Source organism: Lachnellula hyalina, assembly GCF_007821495.1.
Source record: "Lachnellula hyalina strain CBS 185.66 chromosome Unknown contig00011, whole genome shotgun sequence".
Classification (NCBI taxonomy): Eukaryota; Fungi; Ascomycota; class Leotiomycetes; order Helotiales; family Lachnaceae; genus Lachnellula; species Lachnellula hyalina.
Genome location: NW_022157125.1, coordinates 27,628 through 52,633, shown reverse-complemented (window position 1 = coordinate 52,633; position 25,006 = coordinate 27,628). Strand labels below are relative to the sequence as shown.

At 47.8% G+C, this 25,006-nt stretch overlaps 4 protein-coding genes across 4 annotated transcripts; all 4 read right to left on the bottom strand.

The window, feature by feature from the left end:
• Positions 1–8,483: 8,483 nt before the first annotated feature.
• On the bottom strand, positions 8,484–9,617 carry TIF6 (Eukaryotic translation initiation factor; the record flags this gene model as incomplete). Its single annotated transcript, XM_031147500.1, has 4 exons — positions 8,484–8,939; positions 9,018–9,108; positions 9,247–9,405; positions 9,583–9,617. The coding sequence occupies 4 exons, from the start codon at positions 9,615–9,617 to the stop codon at positions 8,484–8,486; spliced, it is 741 nt and encodes a 246-aa protein (XP_031008874.1).
• A 950-nt stretch (positions 9,618–10,567) lies between these two features.
• LHYA1_G002523 (uncharacterized protein) lies at positions 10,568–13,273 on the bottom strand (the record flags this gene model as incomplete). Its single annotated transcript, XM_031147499.1, has 4 exons — positions 10,568–12,085; positions 12,134–12,208; positions 12,255–12,371; positions 12,422–13,273. 4 exons carry the CDS (start codon positions 13,271–13,273, stop codon positions 10,568–10,570), a joined length of 2,562 nt encoding a protein of 853 aa, XP_031008871.1.
• Positions 13,274–16,063: 2,790 nt separating this feature from the next.
• Positions 16,064–17,622, bottom strand: rhp23 (UV excision repair protein; the record flags this gene model as incomplete). Its single annotated transcript, XM_031147498.1, has 7 exons — positions 16,064–16,177; positions 16,228–16,731; positions 16,785–17,114; positions 17,165–17,244; positions 17,305–17,377; positions 17,479–17,526; positions 17,605–17,622. 7 exons carry the CDS (start codon positions 17,620–17,622, stop codon positions 16,064–16,066), a joined length of 1,167 nt encoding a protein of 388 aa, XP_031008872.1.
• Positions 17,623–18,468: 846 nt separating this feature from the next.
• LHYA1_G002521 (uncharacterized protein) lies at positions 18,469–19,860 on the bottom strand (the record flags this gene model as incomplete). The annotated part of the gene is given in 2 exon segments (XM_031147497.1): positions 18,469–19,451; positions 19,464–19,860. The coding sequence occupies 2 exon segments, from the start codon at positions 19,858–19,860 to the stop codon at positions 18,469–18,471; spliced, it is 1,380 nt and encodes a 459-aa protein (XP_031008869.1).
• Positions 19,861–25,006: the final 5,146 nt, after the last annotated feature.

Below are 25,006 nucleotides of genomic sequence, written 5' to 3'. Positions count from 1 at the left end.
TTGCGCATAACATCACATGGAAAGAACTTTGGTAAATATCCATCAATCCTTTGGTGCATCAACGCTACCCATCAGACATGCTATATATCAGAAGCAAGATGATGGATAAGTGCGCAATCCGCAAGCTTGAGTCTCCCGAGGCCAGGGAGAAGACGGTCTTGAGCACCGTCAATGACTTCGAAGAGAGCAGCGAGGTTACGACCAGTGATTCGCCAGCAATTCTCGCAAATGCTTACGGTGCAACAAATTTCAGAGGTACAACACATTCATCGCGCCCTCAAAATTCAACATATTTTACTAACAACAATGCAGCAATCGACAGAATATCTTTTGCGGAGCTGCCGCAGAACATTCAACAGAAAAGCCTTCAGCAGCAGGAAGATTATCAGCCACAGAGACTGATTCCAGAATCAGGTGATAGGCAACGAAGATAAGGTGGTCGAATGCAAGATGATGATCTTGATACTGCCCGAAACGAACGAGATGGGAACGGAGTGTATGTTCTCACCGCGCACAAGGCGAAGAGACAAAGGTCGAAAGTTGGAGAGAATTCCGGTAGCAAGGATCCACCAGGAGGTGCTGCGGGTATAGTTGAACAAGGTAACTTGGCGACTTTCCGTATTTGTGAACGACCGTCTCTAACAGGAATTTAGGCAGCGGTAACCTGACGCACGCCCAGGGAGTGGAACTCCCAGTCACATCGCTACAACTTCAGTCAAACAGGAACGAGGTTTAGAGTATTGGGTCGCATGTTCCCAAGAGAAAGTACATCCACTAATATCTTCAAGGGAACCATTTACCCCATCCTAGGTCTCACAAAGGTGAAGGAGAGTTGTGAAAAGTCCAGCACTATGGCCAGCAGAAGGACAAGGCTGGAGCGACCAACTCAACGGATAATAGAACGGTCAGTGAGACCGATGAGGAATTTTGCGTCTCGAGAATCAAGGCAATGCTGGTCGTTGTGAAGGAGGAGTATGCGGAAGTGGAGAAAGTCCTGAAGAAGTTCTATGCTGCGTGTTCACACTTACCAGCTCTGGCTATTGATACCCAAAAATGCAAGTAAATGGTGGGACCTTATGAGCGATTCGAGACTCGCTCCAGGAACAAGGAATTGGAGAATTTTCTTCCAAAAATTAAGTACATGACTCTGAATCCAGAATATCCTCTTGGTTGTTTTCAGGATACTGGCCTTCCTGTACATAGCTTCATCTCTGAATTCAACAAATGCCACATGAGCGATTCGGAAATCAAGATGGCATTCAAGGTGCTTTTTGTGCCCGTACAAAGTCCTATGTTATCATGCTTCGTAATACAAACAGCCGAGCGGGATCTTGAAAGACCAGGATTACAACCGTATGTCAGAAGTCGGCATTGATGGTTTGCCGATTCAGGACACTGTATTTTGATTGGAAAGTGAAGCTGGCCGAGGTGGAGGCAATATTCCAGGCCGATGCTGACCGCGGCGTGAAATTACTGTCCAAAATACTGCGATGCTCGGAACAACGTCCTCAATATTCGGGAACAAGGTTAACCATAGGCATCGTGAGTTTGAAGAAGCATTGGGTCTACGCTTATCCTTCTAGAGTTCTTGGTCTCTTTGAAAATGCAGAGTCACAGTTCCTTGTCCAGACTGAAGGCGATGGAACATCGTTAAAGAAGCCAAAAGTCGTCAATCTAGTAGTGAGAGGATGAGGGATCCCTTTACACGCACGCATGTAGTTCCTGGGGCCATTCTGATGACAACCAGACTCTCTCACATATCCTGAAAGATCCAGAACTCAGAGTGAGGATAGGCTCATGAGTATCGACCGCAATCTCTTTCTTAAAACATCCCTTCTGCGGTATTCAAGTCATCTTAAGTGACAGAAGTAGAATCATACCCCTTTGTGCTTCAGGATGGCCCAAAACAAATTGTATAAGCAATCTGACGCTCAAAATGTGATCGTTAACAATGAACCCAGTAAAGTCTCTCTACAACAAGATCCTTGCAATTCTAGAACCTCTTGAGGTAATTGAAGCAGAATGGTGCCCTTTCGATTTCAAGACAGCAATATAATAACTGTATATGCAATCTGGCCCGTAAAACGTGATCAATGTATCCAGTAAAGTCCCTCTGTAGCACTGTTTCTCCATCTGTGGAAGTAAAGTTCCGTTCCATCAGATTATAAAGCAGAAGGCTTTGTTTAGGCTGCATTTTAAGTGAGGGCGGCATCGGCGGACACATTCACAGTCGACGTGCATAGAATGTTTTCCCTCGCTTCTCAGCTTCCTCTTTTCCTTCCACAACCACGACAAAATAGAGCAAGAATCCGAATCTTGCCCACCTTGCCTTGAGCTGTTTTCTTGGAACACGATACATTGCCACCTCTATTGAAGCATCGAGATCTCACCGTCGGCTTTGACAACAACGATTGAGCGAACGATACGATTGTCGCTCGCACTGCCGTCGCAACTCGCGTCAAAGAAGCCAACAACAGTACCCCACCATCCCCGACATCAAAGCGGTTTTCCCGAGCCAAGACAATAGACCAGGAGGTCGCTGATTCTCGCTCGCACAAGAGACGAGAAACCATCAAAGTAAGTTTCATACTTTCGTCGCCAACACTACAGTGTACCTGTAGACATGGGCTCGTTATGTTTCTTTCGTTTGTGATGTTGAGTAGGATCAAGCTAATTTCCACCGGCCCATCCAGGATCACAGACTGCCCCTCACTACCCCGCAACGCCACCCCCCAGTACGAACAATGATGTGGACCGAGAAAGCCAAAGAGGTCGTCAAAGTCTCTACGGATGCTGTTGTGGAGAACCTGAAGAATCTGGGCTGGGTGTTTTTCGGCTCTTGCTTTGGTGACGAGATCGACTGTCGTGACTGTGAGTTACCCCGAATTCATTTCCCATCTTCTACAGTCCATGCAAACAACATGGGTAAGAGAGTACGGCAAGCTTCCTATAGAAGTAATGCAGTGTAACTGGTACCCGCAAGCTTTTATCAATGGGCCGACAGAGGACAAGGGGCTGGTAGCGAACAATATCCATCTTTGAGTAGGCATTGCGCGCCAGCTACCATAGGTCCTCGAAGATACCATTCCAAAGATATCGTCGCATAGATAGTTGGTAGCCTAGCAAAATCGCTGGCCTAGATGAGCAAGGCCTCAGTGACACTTCACCTCCTGCGAGGTTTCTCTTGGTCCATGATAGCAACTACTCCACAAAGACATCGCTGACACGTTCTGTAGTCAACCCCCTCGGCAGCTACAATTCTCCCAACGAGGCTCCTATGCATCCTAAATTGGTTGCCCTTATGGCTCCTGAGAACTCTCCCGTAGAGACTACCTTGGGTCATACGTTGGTTATCCTTGCGGCTCCTGTGATGTCTCATGAGCAGACTGATTTCGTGGCTGATGCGCTGCGTCGTGATCGTGAGCAGGCGGCATGAGGAAGCCGTCGTCTCAAGAGAGGAGTTAGTTTCTTAGGATATGGTTGGATGAGTTTGTTTTGTTGTTGAGGTCGATTGAGCACAGATCTCCAACTAATTGCCCGGCCAAAGAGTAGCAAGGTAAATAAATAGCTGTCTCGACTGGCGAGGCTTTTTGTCTTTTTTGCAATTTTTCAGCCAGATCTACTGCTCTTCCGGTCCAGTAACCTCATTTGTACAAAGATTTGGCTCTTCCCTTTCCTTTCGGAAGAAGAGTCATGCCCTAGCAATAAAATCTTTTCGTACCAGCTCTCTTATCACCCCCTCACATGCGAGACTAGAAACAAATGATTCTGTGACTGAAGGAGTCGCCGTCCCTAAAGAGCATGAGGTGCATTTTCTTCGGGAATGGCCAGAACAATGTTCAGGATCCAGGTAAGCAAAGCGTCTTCTAATAGCATTGTTGAACAAATGCTAACATATGTGGATCAAATTGGGATATCAGCGGATCCTTTCGATTATCTCATACTCGACTTCGACAGCTAAGTTGGTCTAGAAACAGGCGCTGATGACACCCAAAGGACTTCCCGCATCATTGACAACAAATAGCATTGTCGCTGATAGACATTCATATATTGAGACTAAGGAGGGCGTGAGATTTGGATGTTCCTCCAAGTACCAAAAAGGATGCTTCTTCGGATCAGGGGAAAGGTTACCCTCCACCTTGGTGAGGTATTTATCTGGGGCAGCATATAAGTCGCTCTTCGTACGACCTTTACGCCATGCTTCGCTGGCTCAGTCAAACCTATCCTGGGTCTAGGGAGGTCGCCACGAGCTTGAAAAGTAGTCTTCCTTCTCTCCCTCTCTCTGGCGATCTGACAATGACGGTTGGTCTTGGCCCGTAGGACCTTTCACTCTCTACCTCTGCCTCGATGATCAACATCCCCGGGGTCTTGAAGCTTAGCAATGTAAGTATCATATGCTAGAGTGTATTCTTGCGCGTCTTGCAAGCACCATGCTCTACAGTCGCAAGAAGCCGTGCCTTTAGTGGACGTTTATGTAATAGCGATTCCGGCACAAAGCATGGTATTTTCGGAGACATATACTTTTGAGACCACCGGGAACGACTAGTCATTATGCCTTGACATGCCAAGTGCCCCTCGAGGGCTCCACGGGCATACCGAATATACATCGTGCTACATCAATTCGGAACTTCAGCGATACTGCCACTGCCACCTTGACAGGCTTTCACAACCCACTCGTCCGTGAGCGAGAAGTCTGGTCTAGTCTCCCGCTGCCGATACCATGCTGTGAGTACGCAAGCGTGATTCAAGGACAGGTTCAGGAACTATTCATAGCACAACGCCGTTCAGGAACCCAGTGCTTGATCATGGGAATCCAGCGGCGGCGCAGGAGCGACAAGAAAGTCGTCTTCTCATCGCTATAAGTAGCCACAAGGATAGTATGAATGATATCACGCCGAGGGTCATCCAGCACGCTGTGAACAGGCATGGTACTGGGCATCATTATCAGAAGCATGTTGCGCTTTCCTTGCAATCCTGCAAGTATGTCGTACCCTTGGGGACAGCCGTAGGCGACAGGTCAATATACCCGACGTCTGTGTCTATGGTTTCTGTTCTTGATGGTGAACCATCTTCTATCGTAGATGATGCTTCGTGAAAGGAGGCATTGAGTGTAGCTCTCGATTACTCGATGCATTATTGAAGACGAAGTCCAAAGAAAGTTGGTGATCAAGCGTCTAAAGATGCAGTCGAGGCTCTGTATCTCGGCGTTTAAGATATAAATACGGTCGAAAAGTCGGATGCCTCTGCTGGCGCTGTAGATGGGAAGTCGGGCGGAGAGCGCCTGGTTGTATGACAAGCAAAGGTCAATAGTGGTACCAAGTCGAAGTGGATGGCTTCGGCAACGGTCTTAAATGTTATTGACCTCGTCTTGAGCCATTGTATTAAAGACGTGGAGGCAGGTATGAGGGCCATTGAGTGACCTGGTATTCTGGAATACGAAGTGTATCCTTCGTCTGACGATGGATGCTCCAACGCTCCAGTTGAGGGCCAAAGAGGGGATGAGCGTGAATATGATGCCGGCGCAGTTGTGACTCCCGATTGGAAGCGCTGGCGGACAACGACTTCAGGTGGATGGTGTTGTAAATAATACTGGGGATGTGGGCGAGAATAAGCTCGACATCAAAGGGGCAGTTGATGCTGTCGATGTGACTGGAGCTGAGATCACCGTCGGGGGATTTGATGGTGTTGTTTCCAGAGGAAGCTTCGAGGTAGGGTATCTCAGCGGTGTTGCTTCTGGATAGGTGCTGATGCACGGGGAGGTTTGAGCAATGTTGATTCTGGTAGGGTTCTTGAGGTAGGAGAACCTGATGTCGAAGAGTTCGAACGATGCTGATCTTGAACAGGTTGTCAATGCAGGAGATCAGATGCCGAAGGGGGTTACTGAGCGATGCTGAGAGGATATCTATTAAAGTCCAGCGCGCGCAGAGGAGGCAAGCTAGATATATTATTGATGCTCGTCGGGAAGTGTTGCTGGGCTGTCCTCTGCAGCGAGTATTCGTGTTATAGATGTTCCGGTATCATTGATGCGTGGGGGCAGATTGGCCTCGACGGCGCGGCAGCAATGCAATGTTTCGGAAGGTTTGATCGAAGTATTGGATTTGATGGGAATGCTCATCGGAATGTTGGGGGTCGTCCGTCGGCTTGGTATGTCCACTCCAGATAGATAATAGACTGAATTCTAGCAGTTCCATCAACTTTGTGACCTTGAAGAAAATAGTGGTTGCTGTTACTCGAAGAGTCGAAGAAGGTTCCTATGTCTGTTCATATGTTATTCCTTCCCATACCTGTCGATGCTCAAGGAAGGCTTCACCCAGGCGCATCAGGTGACCTCCTTTATATTTACTTTTAGGTAGGGAAACCTCTCAACACCGTCCAAAATGGTGCGCAGCTGTTAATAATGCATGTTCATGATACATAGGTTAGTATTCGATATCGAATTGCTATTGGAATCGGAGAGGACGAACCTTGAGGCTAAGAGCAAGACAGCAGACGCACATTATTTACGACTTTTCGCCCTGTCCTCCCATTACTACCTATTTACGGCGCAAGATGATACAAACCATGCAAAACACAGCTCGCATTTCAAGGCCATTCGCAGAAATGGCGGAGTATCAAGCAAGTTCAAGAGCAGCCTGGGAACCTCTTCAGTCTCATCTACCTAACCACGACTTACCATCATTCGCAAGAGGTACCACGAGTCTGCCCCAGGGTGGTCGCCCTCATATTCTCAAACCATACAGTTGCTTACCTATGGAGCGGCCTCCTAGCACACGGAGCATCTATCAAGCAGCACCTCACAGCAGAGCGCCTCACAGCGAGCATCTCCTGGCAATACACTCCCAGGAGACTATTTTCTAACACAACACTCCCAGCACACCACAGCACCACCAGCACAGCACTCTCAACACGGCACCCCCATCTCAAACCTTCTCCAACGAAGCACATATTGTAGGTAGCGCTAGGTATCATAGCGATGAGAGGAGATATTGTACTTGGGCGAGTGCTAGTAGCCCTCCGAGATACCGGCGGTGATTGAGCAATGAGGATAGACACGCATTCGTCAAAACCAAGGCGATCATGACCGTAGCCCCCAGCTTTACGAACAGGAACATAGGCCGGCATCCACATACACATATAGGTACTGCTATGTAGGAAATGTTCAAACTTCGTGGTTGGGCGACTTGAGCACCTACTAATACCTCCACCTCCTCCTTCATCCAATTCTCCACAGTACCAGCGAAGCAGCGTTTTCTACAAGACAACAGACAAGTGTCAAATCAAGATGAGAACTTGTCTCTATCACTGAAACATGCCCCCCCCTTTTCAACAACAGCACTCTCTACAACACACGAACAATCACGTCATCGAATCGAATCATCAGCCCCCTATTTGAAGCAGAACACATACTCAGCGGTGCAAATTTCATCACAAGCCTACATCGACATACAAAACGCGAGGGGCTCTTGCTTAGGAGGCACTTGAACTCGCCACAACAGACCCCTTGATCTGCATTGACAGACAGCATAAACAAGGTCTCCTACGGTACTCATCACTTAATATAACGCACATATCACAAGCAAGGCAAAATATCTCGAAGCCCTTACATGTAACATCACACTTCTCAAAAATACAACCACAACCCTTACTATGCCCATCTGTACTTACAGTCGGTCAATCAGTAAATCACACAAACTAAAAACCCAACCCTAAACACCCATCAGATGAAAACGCACCACGCGACACGCAGAATTTTCACACACACATACATCAATTCACCAGCATTAAAATAAAATGCCCACGGCTTGCAGGACATCATCATCAGCTCTACAAAGCGATTACTAGATTCCTACTCAAGTCATTATCACTAATCATTGCATTGCATGACATTCTTTATAGATCACATCCCCACGACGAACGAGCCCACTCACAGCCATAAGAGAATCACAATTAAGATCTTCACGCTTAAAAGATTCACAGATGGGATAAATCACAGACTGTCGGCAAGATACACCTTTTAACACGTATACATCTCCATTCACATCTAAACGGCAAAGCAAAGCAAAAGGCGAAGAAAAGAGATGTAAAAACGGTCATCTCGTCCAGTCGCTCGACTGTAGCATTATTTGTTTCAAATACATTATACAAAGCTTGTTTATACGGCGTTCATGATTAATAATTTCACAAGTCACATACATATGGCTCCCAGCATACTACTGGACCAAACCAACATATCAGGGGTCAATATAAATAGAAAGAAAGCAAGCACGCACACGCAAAGAAAGGGGGCTGCGGGTCAAAGGATTTCTTATTCGTCTTTTACGGCCATAAACGCCTCGCAAAGAAGCAGTCCGTAAAGTAAAGTAAAGTAAAGTTCCGCCCACGCCAAGCATACGAGCGAGCGTAGCGCTCAAGGTATCATACCATACCATACCATGCCATGTCCAAGCATCATACAAGTCCTCTTTTTTCCCTCACGCAACCCCTCAATAAAACGACTCAACCATAGTATCCTTATGCGTCGTATTAATTGCCCCCGCGCCTTGCCCCTCCCCAAGCCTAAACACGCTCTCCACAACACTCAACTCCGTCGCCGTCGTATCCAGCCCCGTCACCGCCAGCCAATCATTGACCACCATGCCCGCGCCCACCACACTACTGCCGCGATTCACACTACCGGCTACCAAGGGCACCTGCAGCAGACTACTCAGCTCGTCCTGGTCCTGGATGCTGGTCTTGGGATGCACGATGCCGCCTTGGTTCGAGAGTGCCATGTATGAGCCTACGAGCACGTTATCCGCGATGGTCTGGCGGAAGACTTCGACGCCTAGCACGTCGGCGATGATCTCTTCGGTTTCGCGCTCCAGGTCGGGGTGCACGAGCGCGACGTGGTCGTTGGATACGATTACGTTGCCGAGTGCTGAGAGGCGTTCTTCTATTCTCTGTTTTCCCATCGTTTGTCAGTTGATCTTCTTTTGCAAGGACTTGAACATCTGGGGCAAGGGAGAGCATGTGCATACCTGTATCTTGACACCGTCCGGTAAACTATTCCTCAGATGCTGTAGTTCTTGGTCCGTTGTGCTGGTTGGTACTAATAGACCTTTCTTGTTCCTACCCCAAGTATTCGAATCAGTATTTATCCTTTTCTTTACCCCCAAACATCATCCTATCCCTCTCTCTTCTCCTCCCAAGCCAAACCTTTTCCTCGCATGGAATATAGAAAGAAGGAAAACTAGGACAAGAACATACCCAGCAGTCAACCGTCCAATAATCCTCGTCCCCGCAATCGTGCAATGCGTAATCGGAATCACATCTGCCAGCTCAGCCTCAAACACACTGTAGAAGTTCTCGCTCGCGCCAACAGCCACCAGCGCATATGAATTCGTGAGGGTTGAAAAAACTCCGACTCTATTCCGGACACGATTTGTTAGCCAGGCTGTCATCTATACATGCACATGCACACACACACGCGCGCGCACACATATATACACATATGTATGTATATACATACATGCACACGTACTCCTCTATCCGCATTGCTTCGGAAGTGAAGGAGGGGAGGGGAGGTGGGGTGGGGTAACAAACTCATTGCTATTCTCAAACTGTGCTCGGACCGCCATCTCTGCTGAATCTCTCTTTCTTCTTGACTTCGAATATAATGCCCCTTATTGGATGTAAATAAAAATCAGAGTGAAAGGAAGGAGCGACGTGTTGGTTTGCTGTGCGTTTGCTTTGAAATGTGTCGACAGCTTTTTCGCGCAAGCTTCTTCTTCTTAACCTTCAGAGAAGCGAATATCGCGGGGGCGCTAGCAGGGGTCCGATCCAGAGAGTGACTCAGGCCTACCTAGTGTGAGAGAGAGGTGGCGCAGAGAAGAGGCTGTATCGGAGTGAGTGAGTCGAAATGTGACTGGTTCTAAGGTGAAGATTAGAATATGAGGGAGAGTGAGTCGATGATCGTAATGGGAAGGCCATTGTGTGGAAAGGAATGGATGGGATGGGCTGCTTTTCGTACCTGCGTCTGCATGGAGGGGTTTTCAAGAGGCGAATCCGAATTTATAGCACAGGAGAGGGGAAATACGAATTATCTATATACCTTAGGAATATCTAGATGGGTTCTTGATTGAGTTCTAGCCTTTTTGGCATTGTAAGTAAATTACATTACAATACTTCTGCTTCTACAAATCGCCTGGAAGCCAAAATCCCCGTAATACCTTGATCGTACCAAAATGAACTGAACTGAAATCAATTCACTCCATCTCACTCCAATATTAGTAGAAAATGCAATTCAGCCTAATCCTTGCTTGCATTGACAAAACCTATCTCCAATAATGCGTAACGCCGCCTCTACTCCATGAAGGACATGAATGCCGCTACACGCAGGAACAAAAGAAACAATATACAATACAGGTCGATGCATTTAACGAATGCCTGAAATAACCCTCCCCCAAAAATGCTCCCGTGTCCCGTGCATGCGATGTGTAACACCATCAAAATATAGAAACAAATGAAAAGAGAAAACTTTTATACATCCATCATTCCTCCCACCCCACGCCTTAATCTCACCAGCCCCCTAACGCTCTTGTGAGTAGGGAGGAGGTCTAGGGTACCACTGCCTCCCCGGCTGAGGCACCGGCTGCTGTGGAGGTGCAGGCCTAAGTTCCCTAAACTGACCTTGCGGTGGACCAGGAGGCACAACAGCACGTGGGGAGCCGTACGGTGCGTTTACAGGCGTGAACGAGGAAAAGTAGGTAGCTGGCGGCGCTTGTGGCATTGGTGGATAGCGAGGAGCAGGTGGCCCCCAACTGTTGCGATGGGCGTGATATGCCTGCGGAGGTGCGGGTGCAATGGGCCCACGGCTTTCGGCAAGGTCGGCGAGTGCCGTGAGCTTTTCTGTACGGGGTGGAGGCGGAGGCGGAGGCGGAGGAGGAAGAGGAGCTGGGACCGGTTGACGGGGAGAGTATGGGGTTCGGTATGTGGTATCGCGAACCGGATCATATCCGTGGGACCGAGTAGACGGTGGAGGTGGTGCGGGTGGTGCGATGGTAGCCGCTTTGATAGCCTCCAGCCTCTTAAGTTCTGCTGCCTCGTTGACCGCCGCGATAAGATCGGAATTAATGACTTGAGGGACTGGCTCAGGCTGGACAGACTCCTCCTTCTTCACAACAACCGGTCTTGGTTCTGGACGGTCCAGTGCACCTATACCAGCCAGTACAGACGACATCTTGAATCTGGGCATGATTTCTTCCCACTCCTCCTTGCTCCTCAGGATCCATGAGGATCGGGAAGTGAGGAAAACTTGTTTGTCTTCATCCAGGTCATCGGCAGTCCTTGCAGTCTCTTCGATCAAGACGGTTGGCTCCGTATGTGAAAGGTCTTCCGCCCAATTTGTGGGTGCGTTGAAGGGCGCGTTCTCGCACTCGTCGTAGTCTGGATTGACTGATTGTGGTAGCGGCATGCCATACATTGGATGAAGTTTGAAAGCTCGAACCATCTCCTGATCGAGATCCTCCTTCTTGTTCTTTGCCGAATTGTACCCGCTAGCATTTTGATCCCAGTGAGCCTTCTTCGGGTTAGGATCAACATCCATGCCCAGGTAAGTCTGGTCATTCTTATTGGTTTTTCGGTATACATGCTTGCGGATACCAATCTCATATTCTTCAAAGACCACGGGCATGTCTGAAACGATCCTGTTCTGTGGTATTTCACCATTGCGAGGAATAGGTTTCTTAGGGACCTTGACCCCATATTGATCAGTCGGTTGCTCTTCTCCGTTGGACTCCGTCTCATCAGTTTCGGTGTCATCTCCAGAGACCTCCGCAGGCGTTGGTGCGGCAGATATCAAGTCAGGAAGCGCGTTTGGCACTTCCAATACTTCTGCTTGGGGTTGGTAGAGTGCGCTACCCTTAGTATTTCTAATCTTCCTCCCCTTGTCACCAATGGCAGCCTTCTTCATCTTTGAGATGAAGCCTTCTTGCTGCTGCTTAGTCATAGACAGCCAATGATCCGCTGGATGTTGCTCCAGTAAGTTTTTAATCTCATGGTGTTGAAGGTCCTCAAACTGGTCAGGATCTTTGATATCCACAAAAGTCTAAGCATATTAGCGAGATTCAGAACATGGTGGGCGGGCAATATTTACATAATTGTATGGAGTAGCAATCGAATGTACCATTGGAGTCGGCCGTGGAATTCTTTTCACAACCTTTCCCACCTCCTATATAATGTTAGCTCAGTCCACTGTCAAAAGCGAAGTCACTTACACCACGGTACAATGGAGTCTCATCTACGGTACTTGAGTTCGCCCACTGTCTATAAATGTGGTCAACCTTCTCCATGATCTTCGCCTCGATCCGCTCTTCTACTTCCTCTATGGCAGCCTGACGTACTAGTTAGATCTGATAAACTCAGGCAAGGTTTGGCAACTTACTTCATATTGGCTCCCCGCATACTCTTTGTTCTTGTCTCTCAAACCAATGAGATAGGCTTCCTTCAATTCATATTCTTCCATTAGCTGCTTGCGTCTGTTTTTGTATACATCATTCAACGCTTCAGTAGTCGTATTGAATTCCTCGAAATTCTTGTGATAATTAGGGTCGAATTTAGCAGCTTCCAATGCCTTTTCTGCTATTGATATCAAGGCAGCCTTTTGATAGAAGGCGACTTGTTTGAACTGGTGTTTGAGTGCGGCTCGGCGATGGTAAAGCGCCTGGATTCGAGCATTGTCTGACTTCTTGACCCGATGACCACCTCTGCCTCGAAGAGCTTTGGGTGCAGATGGTGAAGATTCAGTAGCCGGCGTACTTCTTGGACCAGCACCGGATCCACCACGCCCCCCTCTGGCGCCACGGTATCCCCATCCCCATCTTCCACGCCCACCTCGCCGGCCCCGAAACCCACCTCTAGTGGATTTTGGGGTGGCTGGTGTTTCTTGGATGGGTTCATCTTCATCAGTGCCAGTAGTACTAGGTGCGTCAACAATGACAGATGGGACTTCCAAAGTATCTGGATTAATCTCTTCTTCTTCTGGGGTTTTGGGGGCCACAAGTGAGGACTTCCGGTTTCTCTTGGCGGGAGGCGGCATTGGTTCCACCTCATCCAAAGAACTTTGAGATGACTGAGTTGAAGTTTTGGACCCAGATGGCGACGAATCAGGATTATTTATTTCTGATACTTTGCGCTTTGAGGATCTGGTTCCGTAGGTTGGTGTTCTGGTTTCGCGGCTCTCCTGGTGCCCAGTACCAAAAGTCTCGTGACGAGTCCGACGCAGTTCTGGAGCCATCGCGACAACAGCGCAGGATGCTTGCGAGGAGCTGTAAAATATTAAAGAAGTCTATGATACAAGTGGAAAGCTACACAGATGAGACGGATGAGTGTTGACAAGCAGTTGTTGGGGTGGTGGTGGTTTGATGAAGTCTGCTTAGGTGGTTGGAAAAGGTGTAAGACGGACGACCTAAGTCCAGTATCGATGGAAAACGCGAGGTCTGGGTGATATTTTGACCATCAAATAATCCGCACCTTTTCGGAAAGATCTTTGTCTCGACTGACCGAGGCTGGGCGAATTGATCTCAATGGTGGTAGTAGGAAATGTCGATGATAGTAAGAAAACGCATTGATTGAGAGAACCCGACTACTACTCGCTTACAAGGCCAAGTATGCGTCGTTGTGATTGGCTGAAATCACCGACAGTCCGGATTCCAATCCTTGCAGTCGAAGACCTCCGTATATTCGGGGTGCGCAAGGGGGAGAGAGAGGAAGAGGGCAAAGGGAGTTGAGAGGCGGTCAATGGATGGAACTGATTCGAATCCCAGGACTTTGTGAAGTTGCTGCTGTTGGTGGATACTCGATCCTGCTGAAGTCTCCCCGAATTTTAGATTAAATCAAAGGCACGTGACTAGACCAACAAGTCCATTTTATTTAGCATCTCTAATGAGGTGATGGATCTTTAGGAATCGGGTGCAAAAGGCCAAACGGCCGTCGAGAAGGGATGCATGCCTGATCTGTGTGAATTTGAAAAGCTGTACTTACAGGTGTGATTCTCTCAGTGTTTCGGGTTGTGTTGTGATTTACGTGTATACTACTGTAACAGCTCAGCCAAAACTAATCCTAGGTGGAAACGGGCTCAGGAAGAGTATCTGCTTACCTTGGAGATGTATATCTGTGATAATCTTATCTCGGATGATGACTTTGAATCTTGGAATGGAGTGCTCTGGTTGTAAAGTCGTCGAGACGTCTATCTCGGTCGAAGGAAAGCCCGGAAAAGAGGAAGTGGCCGAGTGGGACCAAATCTATTTAAATAGGATCTAGAACGCAGATTCAGGACTTGGGAGGTTGATATATTCAGATGTTGACAAGGATCCGAAGTTCTATGAAATATTCCTTCTGTATGTATAGCAAGTTGATGGTGAATGGGTTTGAGTTGAATTTGTTGCTAGCTCGACGAGGGGGCTGGGCGGGTTTGTTTTTGAATGGTGGCATGAAATCGAAAACTCTAGAATAATACCTTTAGGATTCACAAAACACCTAAAGCTCTCACAGACTTCGGAAATACTGGAATTCTTGGGTGAAATGAGAGTATACGAGCTTGACCGTCAAAGGAGTTTATTGATGGTTGGGAGTCAGGTGGAATGACTACGAATGCAATGATCGGCCGTAGAACATGGATGTTTTCATTGCTACGCAGACTTGTTATACAAGATTTTAGTGAATCGGTGGAGTTACAAGTGCTGTTTAGTTTTCTTCGTGAGAACATATCACAGCAAACGGAAGGTAGCAGTTGTTCCGTATAGTGACGAAGCTCTAATGAGACCATGACATCTACTTTCGTACAGTTCGTGAAATTTAAGGCTCGCAAACTTGTTTCAACTTCCACCACAATCAATATAAAGATTAGTTTCTCTGATAGAATAGACTGAATAGTTGATTAAAAACAATGTGGCTTCTTCCAAATTATATTAAAATGGTGTTGTTGTGCTATCTTCATTTCTTGAAACTTTAATGGCAAAATATTATCCAAGCTCGCCGTGAGATTTTGATAATCTATGCACCACCGACTTAAATCAATATTTAAAGATCGCAAACTGTTTAGTAGCTTCTTATGCATCGATTTGATCAATTTAAGTGATACTGTAATTGTATTATAGTGGTTGTGTTTAACGCGCAAGAGGGAGACTTATTTATTCGCATCTCATGCGAGTCTCCCCCGTTAAAATCTACCACCCAAATGGTCCTTCAACACATACACAAAGCGGCATACCCCTCTACAAACCTGCTCTAAAACCCAGCAAGATGGCTGAATATGCTGTATCTCACATTATGACAATGCATGTGCAGCAGATAACCTACAATCTAGATTAGTTTCTGATTCACAGGTTCGCAAGACTGCAGAAGCCATATAACCACGCGGTCGAGGGTATATTATACTTCCTTCCTCCTACCCCAAAGTCTCGATGTTTGCAAAAGATCCTGGGTCTTAAATCAAGTTGCAGTACCCCTTAAGTGATCGGTCGATTGCTGCAATTCAAGTGAGCTTTCTCACGGATCCAATCCACTCTGGTCTCTCATCCAGAAACAAAAGATTTCCTCTGCCATATTCACGTTTTGAAGTTGCGGTATTTAATGCGGTACATATTATACAGACAAGGCTTGAGAAAGGCAAATGTTATGCGGAATCATCCATCACGAGTAGATCACGGGGAAGCAGAGCATTGCATTGTTGTATCATCGTATTCTCGTTACTTAGGGGAATATGCATGCCATATATCCAGCAGTGGATGATACTCATCCATGCAATACCTAAGATGGAGTGAGAAGTTACCCACAAAACACGCCTTCCTTTCCATGATATGGGAATAATGCACAAGAATGATCCACCCAAGGAGAAGCAACCTGTTCACAACTTTAGCAATATCTAGAGAATTGCCTTCGCAAATCCAAAGATTTGAGCTGTTTGGGATATGGTTAATTCATGGCTCTCTTGCGCTCCTACAATGCCTCTCCTCTCGTTTTAAATTGGTAGGTATTCTGCGCTGAAAATGATTATGAGACGAAAGAAAAGCGCCCAGAATGACAATCATTCGTCATCTTCTGGTTGGTCGAAGAGGAAGTTGGCAGCAAGCTCTTCGTTCTTATCGCAGGCAAAGTATGCTTGAATGGCTAAGTCGCGAGGAAAACCCAGACGACATAACTGACTTATGTGTTAGACTTCAAACTGTAGCTTGGGTATCATAAACTTACGCGCTCAATAGCCTCACGCTCCTCCTCAGTCACCTGGACGGCTTGGGCTCCTGGTGGAAGTGGAGCATCATTCTCGCCATCTTCGCTCAAGAGTTGCAAGAATTGTTCGGGATGTTGACCGATTAATGCGGCGAGTTGCGGGTTACCAGCACCGACTTGTTGTAAGATGGGCTCGAGCATTTGTGGCTGTTGCTGGACAACTTGTCTGAGTTGCTGAAATTGTGGGTTGTTTCGGAGGAAGTCGAGATTCCCTAATCCTCCAGCTGCTCCAGCGCCAGCTCCAGCACCGGCAAGAAGACTAGCGGCTCCTGCTGCTGACGCTCCACCACGAGCCGCACCAGCACCACCACGTCCTCCCGCACCCGCCTGAGCAGCGGCCTCGAACAAGTTTATTGGCTCATCGCCACCTTCAGCTCCAGGATTCGCAGCAGCTGGGATAGGAGAAGAGGCTGTTTCAGCCGGGGCAGCAGCTCGTTGTTCTTGTTGGAGGTTCTCGGGGATACCCTGAGGTTGAAGTCAGTACTTTGGAACTCTGAAGAGGGGCACTTATTGCCTACAGTCAAGAGATATTCAATAGCACGCTCGGAGTTGTAGAAGGCAGCTCGCATAGCCAAATCGATTTGCGATCTCTCGAAGCCCATACTCTCCATCTCAGCAATTTGTGCAGCTCGTTCAGCACCCATGGCTAGACCACCTCCAGTGGCTGGAGTCGCAATAGCATCAGCAGGCGGGGTAGGGCCAGCGGGAGAAGGAGTAGCGGGCACAGCATTCGTAGATAAACTTGCGGCGGGAGCTGGAGCAGCTGGGGGTGCAGGTGTTGATGCAATCGGGGGTGCTGGGGTGGAGGGTGCCTTGGAGGGGGTTGACGCAGATGGAGCAGCCTTAGGCTATTACAATTTATTAGTGTCGTCTAAGAACAGCACTTTATCAAACATACCTTAGAGATCATACAGACGATGAACCCTTTCTCTTCGATCTTGTAGTCCTCCACAGTCTTGTCATCTTGTAGGATCTTGCCTAAATGGCTGTCAGCATTTGGTTGCCCCTCGGGGTCCGCTCAAGCGCAACAAAACTCACCAGAGTAAATCAGTTTCTGCTGAGGAGCATCCCATCCCTTTTCCTGGGAGATCTTTTCCTTGACGCTGGAGATCTATTATGTAGCGTATTAGTGGGGTCCGTTGGGCAAAGGCTGTACGAGGTGGCTAAAATCGAGGGAAATAGAATGAAATCTGCGCGCATGAAGCGACATACCAGCTCCGATGGCTCAGCTTCAATAATGAACTTCTGTTGCTTGAGATCCTACATGCGCAAAGCACCGTTAGCAAAGTATTCTTCCAGGTGGGGGGGGGGGGGGGAAGGCAAAATGGGGCAACTAACCTTGAAGGTCAACTTCATGGTGACGGTTTGGACAGCTCAACTGCGGAAAGACTGTGACGTCGAGTCGGTTTGGAGGTGCAAGAAGTATCGAAAGACGAAGTCGACGGCGTGGAGAATCTGTGTAGCAGAGGAGGAGGGTGCAAGGTGGAAGAGTTCATGGTTGAATACCTGGAATGAATTACCTTACCTACGTTCGTGCACGGACATCACGCTAGACCGTACACTACCACAAGGAAGGTAGGCTTCCAGAGCTGCGTCAACAACAGATGGTCAGCCTCAGTTCCTACCACCGTATTATTCACCGTCGCCTTGTCTCGCGGGCCGTTCATCTTCCATAAAGACAGCGGTGTGCTGGCGATCTTGGTCGCAGTGAAGTCAGCACGACAGCGCCATGCAACCCGATGATGATTCGGTGCTTAGTGGAAACATTCTGAGCGCCACCTTCGCTCCAAAGTGCGGGGTGCTCAGCCGGCTCAGCCTCGCCTTTTCCGTCCTACTACAGTACATGTCACTACAGTATCAACAACCTATATGCAAACAAACAGTAGATTGGAAGAGCAAGGAACTTCAATCAATGGTTTGTGCCTCTCGCATGCCGTTTGCTATCACGCAGCCACCCCCTTTTATCTTCTGCTTCTCCCCATCTCATCTGATGTGGAGACAACATTCATTCATTCTCTTTTCACAAAGCGCAAAGCAAGCATCACGTCGAGTCAACTGGAACTTGAGTATCTTTCATGTCTTTAAGCACTAAGGTATATCTTCTAAATCAAACGCCGCGCTAATATCAAGTGGTATCTAGCCTGGTAACTCAAAGAAATTCGTTCTGGCGTCGAGCCATCTCTTTCCCATTATGAAAGTCATCTATGCTTCGAGGCCTTCCCCAACCATCCCCAACCCCGTTTGGGCCTTTTTCCGGGAATGGTACCCACTGAGACTATTTCTCGAGCCTCCATTCAAGACGAAATCCGGAATTGGAGGAGTGAGTGACCTCTCTCTCTTGTTCTCCTCTAATCCTTCTAGCTCCTGACGTTCCATTGCATTTCGGATGCTATCTAAGCTATCACTATGCACCAAAGGACTCGAAGGAAGACTTCCGCTGCGCATTCGATGAACGGAGCGGATACTGATCCGGTCTGAAAGTAATTGTCCAGCATTAGGGGCAGCAATGACTATTGTCCCTGGAGTCGTAGTCGGAGGTGGGTCTGGCGAATCTGTCCGGAACAAAGGATGGATATGAGCTTCACTCCGGCTTTCAATCGGACTCGACGTTCTCCGTTCTGTGTAACTAGGACTGTAGCTACGACTTCTCCTTCGGGTTTTCGGTGGCTCTAGGTCAAGCGGAAACCCAGGACTTGCACTTCTGCTGGTGGTTGGACTTGCTGGGATGGTCTCGAGAAATCTCGGGGCTGATGGAGACGCCAATTCTACAGCTTGCCGCGCCGAAGCATCGACCGACGAAGTATCCCACGAATCGAAACTATCGTCCATAGAAGCGTCTCGCTGGCTCGACTCAATTGACGTTGTGCGATGTGAGGGCTTGTGGTTTTTTTGGATGAGCTTGGTCTTGGAAGTGATCGGTCGCACCACCTGCGATATCGAAGACCGCATCGAGGACATCTCGTCTGAACCGGATCGTGGACGCCTTGACTCCATCGAAAATTCTCTTCGATGATCAATACTTCCTTCCATACTTGGTGCTTGTGGTCTGGGTGTCGCCTGCATTTGAGGAAACGTATGTGACATAGATGCACGATATCTCTGGATCTGCTGTTGGAAGTCTCTCCTCTGGAATATGACCATGCAGATCACAAATAGACCCTCGGACAGTAAGGATACTGCCCACACTATAAACACACCAGTCACCAGGTCGTGTGAAGGGCCGTTGATAATTCTCTGCGGTCTATCACCAACTCTGCTCCTCATTATCACCAGTACCACTGACGATGCAACAGCAGACAAAACGCCGAAACCTCCAGCCAATCCGGCTAATAGGTACGTATGCAGTCGTCCATGGCCAAAGTCCTGGATATGAGACCCACTGCGATACTGAATTTGCCTCCCCAACAGCATCAATAGCAAAGCCACAGTGATTCCACTCAACCCAGACGAAACGATAGCCACAACATTGACTCTGACGGGCGAGTTATTCCGGTTCAGGCAGACGGCGAAGATTATGTCGAAAGTCAACATTGCGATTCCACTCCACACTGCCCATGCGCCGAGCCCCAGGGACAACGCACGCTGGACTACCATCGCTTTGCAACAAATGGAGGGATTTGAATGTTTCAGTTGTAGGAGTACTTTGTGTAGCTCAATAACGAGACACGCTGTGTTTATAAGAAGTTATGGGGTTTCTCGGAAAGAGCGTCGGTGTAGCTTCAAACGAAAGCGGAACACAAACAATGTCTTGGGAATTGCACCGGAACCCCAAGAGGAGGGATGGAGATAAATGTCGACTCCCACGACGAAGTTCTGGTAGGTAGTTCAAATTCCACGGTCTGCAATTGTGCCGTTATGATGCCGTGTTTTGTGGAAGTTCGTCTCACGGTTCCAGTCACTCACACAGCTTCTCTCCAAGAAGTGCGGGAGAGTTTCTCCTGGTGCACCTGTACGGTGGTAGGGTTCACGGCCACTGACGGTCGGGTTGGTGGCAGCTTGATCTTATGAGACGCGGTCGCTTGATTCCGTAGACATGGATTCTCTCGGATACGTGCAGTAAGACGGTAGAAATCGCGTGGCGAAGAAAGTCGTCACGAGTAGATATAACTGATTTCGGAATGATAGTGGGTTTTTGCAGAATTTTCCAGTTCTCCAAATGATGTACATTCAGGTCTGCGGGGTTCCTTTTGGCGGAACGCGAAGTGGGTTGCCGCAAATTGTTTATATAAAACCCCCGCCAAAGCTTCATATAACACCAGGATCAACTTCTAGGAAGGTGCAATCTCAAGAAGTGATAACGATATCGACGAAGAGTGATAACGAATTGAACAATGATCAAGACACGGAAATCTTGGATTGCGAGAGGATGCGATACGAGTTTCTCTGTCGAGCCTCGACCCAAACGCGTCAATGTCGCGTTTACACCAAAGTCGAAACTCTCCGGTTCGAGGCGGGGTCTGAGAAGTTCCCTGGAAAAATGTGATATTTCCTGGTTTCCAAGATTAAAAGCAACCACCAAAGACCAATCACAAATTCAGAAACTCTAACCAACGGGTCAAGGTGGTGTCAGGTATTCCTTTTGGTACCAAAAATCCGCAAGGAGGTATGTAGCCGTGCCGATGTACAGCGGATGATTTGATTGGTGCCGAGAACCTCAATTCGCCGGGGATAAATAAAGAAAGGCTATGCTGACAGCCAGGTCGCGATATTTTAAGGTTCGTTCCCACGGCGTGAACTTCGGAATGTTTAAAGAGAAAGCAGGCAAGAAAACAAGAGAAAGAAAAGCAGGTGGAATGGAAGAAGTATAGGTACTTGGGGTCATGGTGGGATTTTCTATTATTTGTGGTCTGTGTACGTTTTGTTATGATGGTGCATCCAGGCTGTCCCCGTGTCTGACTTCCAATTCCCTACGGCGTTCCTGGGATTATTTGGGGGCTCGCAGCCTCCCCCGACATCCCCGGCCAGCCTGTCCTGGGTCAAAAGATTACTCCTAAAGCATCTCCCAGCATCATCCACTCGAGCGCGTTGTTTTTTAATGTGCCTGGTCTCCGTATGCTGAAGGGATCCAGCCTCTGGCGATCAGTGGATATCCTTGCGCAATATAAGGCCGTTATATTTAGCTCCATGGCTTAACCCTGAACAACGGCCTCGAAAATGCAAACCGGCCAGGGAGTTGCGAGCTATCCTGTTCTGGTGGTAACAAGAAGACCGAGATTTCCGAGTGCCGGGCCTGCAAACCTCCCGGTTCAGGTTCCGGAAACACAAAGGGTCATGAGGATTATGAGATGAAAACCACGAAAAGACCGTGTGTCCATTATTGTCCTTCTCCATTTCACACAGCAACTCGGGAACGCGAAAACACTTGTGTTCATGAAAATACTGTGGCCTGTCTATACCATCTGTTCTGTTATGTACTTAGATGCCGACCTATTGCTCCGGTTATACTTCGTACGGAGTATTGCTACCAGTACCGGGGGGGCAAATGGAGCTCTACTCCGGCCTCATCTCTTCTGCAACAAGGAAAAATCTTGTACAGCCCGCTCTATACTGCAGCCATTTACTACGTATAATGTATACTTCGTAATGCTGAAAAATTCTCCAATCATGATACTCCAAGCATACTTCATAATGCTGTGTAAGCTGTAGAGAAGCGCAGAACCAGTTTAGATACGAAGTATCCAGCGCGCAAGAAATCCCCTGAAGTCAAGACTCCAAGAAAATTCCAGAAGATGGCTTATCGATTTTGACCCAGCACGAGACACAAGTCATGAATACGGTCAATTAGGCTTCTCATGACTTGCCTCAATTGAACCTATTCGCAAAGTCGGTCCTACAATCTCCACGTTCCATTCTTTTCTCGGCCTCAGGAGACTAATACAGCACCACAACCTACGCAATCACGTAACCTACATCGATTTACGATCCAAACTCCGGACGCCCCGACCTTACGCCAGAATCATAGCAGTGGCATTATTAGTATTGGCCGTTCCGACGACAAAATAAGCGGCTTGGCAGAGCGTTTCATGATTCACGGCTGTTGAATCACTGGTGTCTAAAAAGTCTGAAACGAAACACTATTTATAGTGCGGAACGGACCACACGGGCTACGATCAACTGCCTCTCCTCTTCTCTCCCCTTATATCACAGATAAAGAAGAATCCCTTTCCCATTCTTTACCTTACCTTTCCTCTTCTTCCTTAGTTTTGAATTCGATGTCAGTGCTTTCTAAATCTTTTGAAACAAGCGTTTCAAAACAAAAGTTATTTCGATATGTTTCTTTCGAGCGATATTTGTCCTTTTGATTTCCCCCCACTTTCTCTTTCTTAGTTCAATTTCGCTATCCTATACAAATGCGAAGCTAGAAGTCCTCGACGCCGCTCCTCTAGACTTTGAGTAGTCTGGTAGACTACATCATATAATATGGCGATGCCGGAAACGGGTTGTGCACTCGTGGAGGCTCGATTATCTATACGTAGAGTTCCACCCCCTTACTCCCGGTCGCAAGTTTCCTCTTCGCTATAGTAGAAATCCATTGATATTCCCCAGAGAATCTGGAGACATCTAAGTGTTTTTTCATGCAAGTGGGAAGAGCTACAAAGGGTATGAGAGTGTGCCAACGCACGATAGTAAGCGTTTTCCAATAAAACTTTATGTTATTTGCGTCGTACAAAACGCCCAAACTTCTATTTCCCCCCTCCAAATCATTAGTCTAGCAGTGGCAATAAACAACACACTTGGATCACCTTCAGTTTTCGACTAAGCCTCCGATTTTATACGTATAATTCTCTTTTTTATGGCTATTTTAAGAAAATCTTATAGTTTTTATTCTTGTTCTTCCATTTGCACTGATTGCTTTCGCTGCGCTCCTCGAGTTTATTGAATCGCTTACGGCTTGGGACGTATCACCTTTAGGATGCTTTAAAAGATTTTGGCGCTGATCACTTGAGTCCAGATTACTGGATGCGGACGGTTGCGCAAAACCCACGGGCAATTACGCTCCTGATAAAACATGCTATTCCTGCCTCGCTAGCAACACCACAAATACGCGAATCGATATGTCGTTCGAACCAGGCTTAGTAGGCAATTAATCGCCATGGGTGATATCACTTGGGAATACAAGATCGATCCTAATGATGGGGTATGTGGTACTAGTACTTGAATCTCACAACGGGGTATGTTGGAGGAGTACCCCGTGTTGCGAAAACGTACAATGGCACACTGATTGATTTCGTTGCCATTGTGTGATGAAAGATCACGCTACCTACCGTTTTGACGTTATCGCTGGTGTGAAGAGGACATGTCGCAAAAACATTTATCTCGAGTTTTTATTTTCAATATCTCACTCCAGCTCAGGATGAGTGCTCTTCCCTGAAGATCCCCCCCCCCCCGCGATCTGCGGCTCAGCCAGATCTCGGAATCCGTTCGGATCTGACTTCTTAATGCAGAATGCCGAAGTCGCTGACCGGATGTTGGGTACTCGTAATCACTACACTTACCTAAATAGGTATGTTCTGGCGATCCATCTCACTAGATCTTCAAAAGCCTCTTTCGCAGTTTGCTTCTGTTGTTCGAATGAATAGTGCAGCCAGAAGATTCATCGAATGTTCTATCGAATGGTTCTATTCGTATGCCTTCCAATTACGCGCCTGGGTTTTACTTTCTCGATCTATGTCTAAGTAATAGTCGGGAATCTTCGTCATTCCACTAGCACTGACGCGTCCCGACAGCTTGGGACGGTAAAAAGGAAAGCCAGGACATGAATGGGGAATTTCTTCGCCCAAAGTATACTTGTTTGCGAAAATCGTCGAGACATCGTTTAAGATATCACCACATTCCTCATAGTAGACTGGTCAAGATCTCATGGAGAAGAAAGAATGGACTTCGCGGCTTCTCCACGAGGCTTTATGTCTTGTCTTTTCAGGGGTATTGATTGATAAAGCTGGACTAATACAGACGTCCCAATATCTCCATCCCAAGGCCATGGAAAGGTTGTAAATAGGTGAGATCTTTTCTTCTATAAGAACAAGCATGATCTACCGAACCCAAACTGTCGGGTCCCATCAACCATTAAACCAGCGTCATCTCACACCAGTCCTGCATCATTCAATCTATCAGATATATCTCCTGCAACTAATAAACAAGGATGTCTTCTTCCTCTACACCACCCCATGCTCCCTCATCTTTCCCATCCTTCCCCACCCTGCCCACCGAACTCCGCCTCAGAATCTGGGCCCTAAATCTCGAGCACCCACGCCTAGTCTCCCTCCACTACACCGCGGACCCCGCCGTCCCCGGTCCGCGCCAGGGCAGCACATCCCCGGCACCCATCCCGGCAGCCCTACACACCAGCACCGAAGCCCGTGCTCTCTCCCTCACGCACTATCCGCTCTCCTTGGCGCTCATGCACATGCAGCCGAAGATCTTCTTTAATTCCCGTATCGACGTCTTGTATTTCGGTTTCAAGGAAGGGTATATGGGCAGTTTTCGGCATTTCGTCGAGGCGGTTACGTTGATTGAGAGGGCGGAGTTGGGGCGGGTGAGGAGGTTGGGGGTTTGTGCGGAGTTGTGCGTTAGCGAGGGGTGTGCGAGGCGGTTTTGGGGGTATGTGAGGGAGAAGTTTGGGGGGGGTGGAGGAGGTGTTTATTGTTGTTGGGAAGAGGCAGGAAGAGGAGGATGAGGGGATGGATGTTGATGTTGATGCCAATGTGCAAGTTAAGGGGCGTGGCAATGAGGGCGCGGA